This window comes from Chelonoidis abingdonii, chromosome 4, assembly GCF_003597395.2.
Source record: "Chelonoidis abingdonii isolate Lonesome George chromosome 4, CheloAbing_2.0, whole genome shotgun sequence".
Taxonomy (NCBI): domain Eukaryota; kingdom Metazoa; phylum Chordata; order Testudines; family Testudinidae; genus Chelonoidis; species Chelonoidis abingdonii.
This window is the reverse complement of record NC_133772.1, coordinates 78,986,923-78,994,553: the sequence shown is the minus strand read 5'-3', so window position 1 is coordinate 78,994,553 and position 7,631 is coordinate 78,986,923. Positions and strand designations below refer to the sequence as shown.

Genomic DNA, 7,631 nt, shown 5'->3' with positions numbered 1-7,631 from the left:
GTTTACGTTCCTTATATTAAGATCCAGGGGGTCTGGGTCTTGGGGGTCCCCAGGGAAGGTTTTGGGGAGACCAGAGTTTATCGGGCACTCAGAGTCCTGATTGGTGGCAGCGTATCAGATCTAAGCTGGTAATTAAGCTTAGAGGATTTCATGCTAGTAGCTCATTTTTGAACTCTAAGGTTCAGATTGAGGAAAGTATACTATGACTCAAGCAGGTAAACTGAGGCACATATAATTGTAGAAATAATACATAAATTTCCCATGGGCTCCACAATGTCACCAAAGATGATAAAATCAAACCTAGTGTCAACTTCACCAATTATTTATCACTTCTTTCTTTATCAACTTCTAGGTACTTTCCTACCCATGTGATTGAAATTTAAATATGCTTACATTATAAACGAATTTGATCTAACTCTTTTTAAATTAGATTTTGTGAAACATGGTATAAAATGCTCTAAATAAGGGTTTTAGTTAGTACCTCTACCACATTGTCTTGATTGATTTAGTAATTCTCTAAAAAGCAATTGGGTTTGTCTGGCATGATTTGATATTTATGAGCCTGTTCTTCTTACTGCTTATAACGTCTAATAAACTTACATGGGATTTTCAGAAGTGTTCAGTGTTGATCTAACTCTAGTCCCATTGCAGTCAATAGAAGCAGTTAGACCAACATTGAGTGCTTTTGCCAATCCCATCCTAAACCTTTAGAGATTTTTTTTTTCTATTTGATTGTTTTATTAAGCTGTGAAATTAAATGTGCAGGGTAGTAATTACCAGGATCGTTCTTCTTCCCTTTCCTGAAGATCTTGATTATGTTTTGCTTTTCTCCAGTGTCTTGGTAACTGCTCAGTTCTTAATGCTTTTTAAAAAATGGCTTAATTTGGTAAGATAACTAATTTCCTTCTTTACATGCATGAATTTGTAGTTCATGTTTTTTCAAATCTGCTTTTATCTGTTTATATCAGAGCTTATCTGCACTTACCGGGGGAATGATGTGTCAGTAATCGATTTAGCAGGTCTAGTGAAGACCTACTAAATCGATTGCAGATTGCTCTCCCGTCAACTCCTGCATTCCACCTGAATGAGAAGTGCAAGGGGAGTCAACGGGAGAGCATCTCTCACCAACATAGCGTAGTGTGGGCCTTGCCGTAAGTAGATCTAAGTACATTGACTTCACTACATTTTTCATTGTTTGTTGGCATGGCCTTGTTATCGCCCAGATCCTGACACTGGGGAAGGCAGCACCTCTTTTGTTCCCTCTTTTTTTCCTTCTTTGGCAGGGAAGATATAGGGTTGATTTCAGGGGAGTAACTCTTCTTTATATAGAAGGGATCCACTTATTCAAGTTGTGCCTTTTGCTATGAAACTGAGCACTGTAAATCTTCCTGCTGCTCAGCCATGGTAGCTGGTGAGTCTAATAAGTAGCTGACACAAAGACAGAAAATTCAAAGCTGAGATAGGACTCAAGTTACTGGTATAGAATATAAAGTCTCACTGTACTTTGGAGAGCTTTATTGGAAACTTGTTGTGTTCGTTGCAGTACTACTTCATATTGGCATGCAGTCATGTTAACATCTGCTCTCTCTAAGCAGAGCATATATGGTACAGAAATAACACAGAAAGCACCATCCATCTTTACCAATCTGTAGGCTTTTTTATCTCCTTTTTAGAAGGTGCAGAAATAATCTTCAGCTAGCATCAGGGTAACACCAGCTGCTCCAGCTTTCAGCAGTAGATGAAGGTGCTCGGGTGACACAGAGGCATTCAATATGTGATGATGAGCATGGGATTAGGTAAAGATTCTAGATGCTGTCTGCTTGTAATATTCCTCTTCTTTCCTCTCCCCTAGGCTGTCCATCTCATCCTTTAATCATCTTATTCTTTTTCTTCATGGACTACAGTAAATGGGAATCTTCAGCATTCTTTGGGAATATAGTCTGCTTTTCTTCTCTCTTATCCCAAATCCTGTTACCAGGAGCCCTGGCACACTTGGGGCCGTTGGTTTGAAATTGTAAGATTTGCTTTACCTGCCAATTCACTAGAACTCTTGTTTATTTACTTTCAGGCCACATTACAAGGCCTATCCCTTCTCTCAAGATATTTCTTGTGGTGGGGAGGAGAGAGGAATGAATTGGTTGATGTGGCATGGTAGGAGAGCTCTGAGGTATCTGGATTTTGAAGTTTGTGTTTAAGACACTGAATTATTTTTATGATATTTGCTTGGGTGCCAGCAGCATCCAGAATACATTTTAAAAATCAAAATAAATAATTATTAGTCACTGTGGTGCTTTAGGTCTCTGAACCTGCTTGGATAGGTGGCTATGGGCATTTGCATCCTTTTTTTTTTTCTCCCTTTATTTCTGCCAGCCTGAATTAATTTCTCATTCCTTTGAAACCCGCTAGAGAAATATTTTTAGATGCAGAGTTTTGCAGGGTGCTGCCTGCTGATTTTTCTCTTGCTGCGATTCTCCTCTGCAAAAAAAAAAGCAGCTTCTAACTCCAGTGGATGCCTCCATGTTGCTGGCCTAAGGGGTTCTCTCTGGGATAATTTTGCCTCTTTGCTCATTGCCAAGCTCCCAGCATGGGTTGAGGCTTTAAGAGTTTTAAAAAGCAGATTTGTCTTGGCTTTTTACTATCTTTAGCTCTATGCAGTGGTCTTTGTGCATATTACTCCCTGTTCCTCAACAGCTTCTTCCTCTCTCCTTCCCCGCACAGTGAGACAAGACTGGGGAGTGGTGCAGGTGATGGTGGGGGAATAGCAGGTTTTTTTCTCTTTGGCAAGAGAATGAAGTTGAGTGCTGACATATATCATCTTTGATGGAGAAACTCCAGGGCATTCTTTCTGCTATTGATCTGCTTCTTAATGGCCAGGAGGCCTCTTTGTCAATGGGAGACAAGACCAGTAACTTTGCAGACGACAGGAGCCCTGCTGGTCTCTCTCAAACTATGTGCTGAGATCCAGCTATCTGGCCAAGCACTACAATTGCAGGCTGTTCAGGCAGATGGGGAGAGAAATGGATGGATTTCCTCTTCTGGGCTTTGTTTTAGATTTGTTTTTGATGAAGTAAAGTTCAAGATGCTAATGAGCTGTGGAGTGCAACCTCTGCTCTTATGTTCCTGGCTCTTCAAATGAGTGGGAAACGGCCACGTAATGGACCCTTCTTCTCAGCCCACATTTCCTTGCTTACTGTTAAAAAGAAATTACACGCACAGCTTGCTGGAGTGGGTTAGGAATTTGCTGCTACCAGGTTTGTTGCATCAAAAAGAGACTTAATATTCCAAAGAGACTAAGAATGAGGATGTGTAGCCCTTGAAGCTTCTTGCCTTCAAAGTGCTCTGCAAACATTAGCTTCTCTTCACAACTCACTGGGAGGTAGCCAAGTATTATCCCCATTTACAGATAAGGATCTGGGACCCAGGGCAGAGAACAGACTTACCCAGGGTCATGCAACAGGTCAACCTCAGAATTGGGAATAGAACCATCCCAGTAGTTCATTTCAGAGCAGACTTGGGGGTCAGAGAGAGTCCAGGTCCTTTTGGGACTCTTCACTATATTCCTTGCCATATTAGTCCAGTATATTAAGCTGTGTGGTGTAAGACTTGTGAGGAAAAGGGGGATCGTTTGTCTGTTCCTCAAGGAACACCTGAAGCCCTCCTTTCATGCTGTGGATAGAAATGAGTTGTTTTGAGGGGGGTGAATTCCTAGTTGAACTGTTTGTTTTATCTGTCTCATCTGGAAAAGTCACTGGGGGATATGGAATCGTTTAAAACTGACCATGACAAAACAATGAAGAATAGACTGCAGGGAACAGTCCTGTACTAGCACCTTGGGAGATGAACTATGGGACACAAGAAGCTCGGTGTGTGTGAATCACTTTGAGATTGTTGGTGAAAGTTGTTTTGGGAATACAGAATGTTTAAGGCAGGTAGCTTGAGCTGATGGTACCTCTGGAGCTCTCTGGCATTACACAAGGTGATAAATTAAGTTTGCAGGTGCTTCTTTCCTGGAGCCTTGTCTTATTATGTGAATATTTTAATGTGCAATATTTTCTGTTTTACTGAAGGGACAATGGAGACAGATCAAGGCACCGAGCTCCCCGGAACGCCCGTATGTCTGCACCGTCGCTTGGACGCTTCGTCCCCAGGTGAGACCTGTACACCCATCTGGAGAATGGGCTTGAAGCTTGGCATTACCACTTACAACAGAGCTCTCTGTTGTCATGTCAGAGGCTCAGATTCATTTGCTTGCACGGATCTGATGTGAACTAGGTTATCAGTGTCTGGGACTCCTGTGGATGTCTGCCCCCCCTCCTCTGGAAAAGAGAGGGTGAGATTAGTGTGATTAGCTTTCATAGCCACGTTCCCCAGCGCCCTGTCCTGAGCTTTCTTAACAGGAAATCGATGGCTGTAGTGTGGAGCCAAAATGGAAGGGAGGAGAAAATCTGATGGGGATTCTCAGTGAAGCATACTGGGTCAAAGATAAAGGTGTAGGGAAGAGAGGAGATAGGGATTCGATTTCTGGTATAGCTCAGCAGATCTTCAATTTCATCTGGACTAGATGGAGCATGTGGTGGTGCGGGGGAGAGTTTGTGCTCCTGAGCCATTACATGCCATTTTTCTGCTGGATGGAGCACTCAGATGACTGGGCTCCTCTCTTTGACCTCCCTTTCCCACCGCTTGGATGCCAGAGCCCAGTACTGCTCGCCCAAATTAGATGGGATTCCTGGACTAGAGCCTCAGTTTCCTGGCAACACATTGGAGGTTTTTTTTCTGTGTGTGTGGGGTGTTTCTCACAGTGTGCACTCTTTCTTTAGGCGTTTCTTGCTGCCAGAATACTTACCTTATGCTGGGATTTTCCATGAACGCGGACAGCCAGGGTTGGCCACCCATTCCTCTGTTAACCGGGTCTTGGCAGGTAAAGAAAATACCTCTTCTGCAATACAGTGACCTGTACTAGGTGGGATTCTCTCCAGAGTCTGCGCATAGCAGGTCAGCTTGGAAAAAGAACCTATGAGAAGTTTGTGTCCATCGTGGTATTGGTATGTAAACCTCCTGAACCAGCAGAGGATGTGGAACTAGATATTGCAGTGATGGTGTTCATACAAGTATCTAGAAATTACAGATTCCATACTTTGAGTGCATATTAGCCTCTGTGCTGAGGTTCCCTACAGGCAGGGGGGAATTTGATAATTCTGATGTTTAATTCCCTCCTCAATCGGAATTTTTTTTTTTAAAGCAATCTGACAGCCTAATGATCAGCTTGCTGCAGGTCCTTCTAATTGAATTATAGGGTGCCTTGTTCATGTTCCGGCTGGCAAGCCACTCACAAGGGAGCGCGGGATTCAATTAGGATCCTAATAAGTGCGTGTTAAAACCTCGGCTGCCACCACATACAGCATACAGGCATTCGGGAGCCTTAAAGGGCAGGCGGGGGTGGAGGGGAAGAGGAGTGACGCTTTGGCAGCCTGTGAATGAAACAGTTTTATATGATAGATGGTATAATTCTTGAGGGTGCTTCTTGAGGGTGCCTGAGCTGCTCTGTGATTAGTACCAGCAGTGGAGAGGCTATTTTTGGATAAGGGGAAGGCAGATATCTGTTCCTGCCAGATGGAGACCCATTGGCTGCCGCTACTATTAGCAATGGGGCACATGCGGGAAAGGCATAAAACCCCCCTGGAAGGAATGTGGTCTCCCATCTAGTCTTTCTCTCCGATTGTGGCATGTTCGGGCAGAGGCCGCCTGCGTGGGGAGAGCCCCTGTATTTTGTATGGCTATATAGTATAATGTACCAGTGTAGCCTTTTAAAACCTCATTGTTGCCTGTAAAACCCAGAACTGTCTCCTGGATCTTTGTATCTCACTTGGACACTCAGCCAAGACAACACTTTCCTCCATCCTGTCGCAACAATTGCAAGAGTAGCGAAAGCCCAGGCTGCGGAGCACCTCCATCCCACTACCTAATCAGCAGGGGAGCCAGCTTGTAGCATTTAGCTGATACACATACTTTCCTTATGACTGTTGCTTGTGTGGAATTTGGCTTCTGGAAACAGCTCACTGGCAGATAATTACTTGCTGCCAGGCAACACTGCAGAACTCTTCCCTAGTGGGGCTTTGTTGGATTCATCTGCCTTCAGCCCTCCCCGCACAGCACCTCTTTCCCAGCAGCTGAGGAGCATTCTGTCTTTTCCTGGCATTTAACTTTAAGAGAAGCAGTCAGTTTGCTCCTTTTATTAATTTGCTTTCTCTTCCTTCATGCTGTTCTGATGGACAGTAACCCAGTGCAAGAGCCCAAGCCTCTCTCAGTACAGAAAACTTAACCCTCTCAATTCATATGTAAAAGCTGCAGCACCCTATCAGAGACTTCATTAAGCAAAGTGTTTACAGCTCCTTCAGTAAATCTCCTAATCACCAAGGTCCATCCCAGTCTATTCCATGGCAAGATGGACCTAAATTCTATGGCAGGGCCCCTTGGTTTCTGCAGCATTCCAGTGCCTCAGACTGGAAATTGTGCTACAAATCCAAGTAACTTCCATTGTGGAGTTTTTATTGAATGATTTTTATTGAAATGCTACATCCCATCAGTGCAGCGGCTCCTTGTGGTGTTTGTTTTAATATTGAATTCAGTTTATTTTACTCCCTTCTCATTTTCAGTTTTTGACATACCACAGATTTAAATGTTAACAATTAACTGCGTTATAGAAATTGGTGGAGGTCGAAACTTCACTGCAGGCACAGGGGGGCTTTTGGAACTGGAGGGAGCTTGGAATTGTGGAATAAGCACATTCACTCATTATTTTTGCTAAAATGATTAGCAATGAAATAGCAGCGTGTTAACACAGTGGAGTATTAGCTCTGAAATTTAATATTTGAGATAAAAGACCAGCTCACACTGCTCAGAGCTATTGTTTCAGGATGCCTGCTGACTTGGGAAGGCCATACTGCATTGTTTTATAGTTGTATCAAGTATGGAAGGCTTGGAGCATGCTTTTTTGTGAAAACCCTGAAACCTATATTCTGAAACACTGTTCCAGGATTGGGTAGATTCTGTGCAAATTTCCTGACCAGTTAATACCCAAGACCCTGCCTATTTATTGTTTGTATTACTGTAGCATCTAGAAGGCCTAGTCAAAAACCAGAACCCCATTGTGCTAGGCGCTGTACAAAGAACAAAAGACTTGTGTCTGCCTCAAAAGGTATGTCTACGCTAGAACAAAAGACCGTTCCCACTTACAGGGTCCCAGAACTTGGACTCCAGCCTGAGCACAAATGTCTACACCACAATTTTACAACCCTGCAGCCTGAGCCCTATGAGCCTTAGAGTACGTCTATACTACCTACCAGATCGGCGAGTAGTATTCGATGTATTGGGGATCAGTTTATTGTGTTTCATCTGGACGCAATAAATCAATCTGCTAATCGACACTCGTACTCCACCTCAGCAGGAGGAGTAAGCGCAGTCAACGGGGGCATCGCTGCAGTTGACTTGCCGCCGTGAGCTCGGCCAGGTAAGTCGAACTAAGATACTTTGACTTCAGCTACGCAAATAGGATAGCTGAAGTTTCATATCTGAGTTCAGACCCCCCTGCTCGTGTAGTGGAGTCGTCTTTCTCTCACGCTGCACACGCGCGT

General features: G+C 43.7%; 1 protein-coding gene across 4 annotated transcripts in view; it reads left to right on the top strand.

Moving 5' to 3' along the window:
• AMBRA1 (autophagy and beclin 1 regulator 1) overlaps positions 1-7,631 on the top strand; it is a 190,321-nt gene that overhangs the window by 83,129 nt on the left and 99,561 nt on the right. For 3 of the 4 annotated variants that reach the window (XM_032775082.2, XM_075065286.1, XM_032775084.2), the window contains exons 10-11: positions 4,065-4,148; positions 4,818-4,918. In XM_032775082.2, the coding sequence (XP_032630973.1) occupies positions 4,065-4,148; positions 4,818-4,918 (185 nt within the window). The remainder of the gene's footprint in view (positions 1-4,064; positions 4,149-4,817; positions 4,919-7,631) is intronic. The other variant, XM_032775083.2, reaches the window with a different exon arrangement.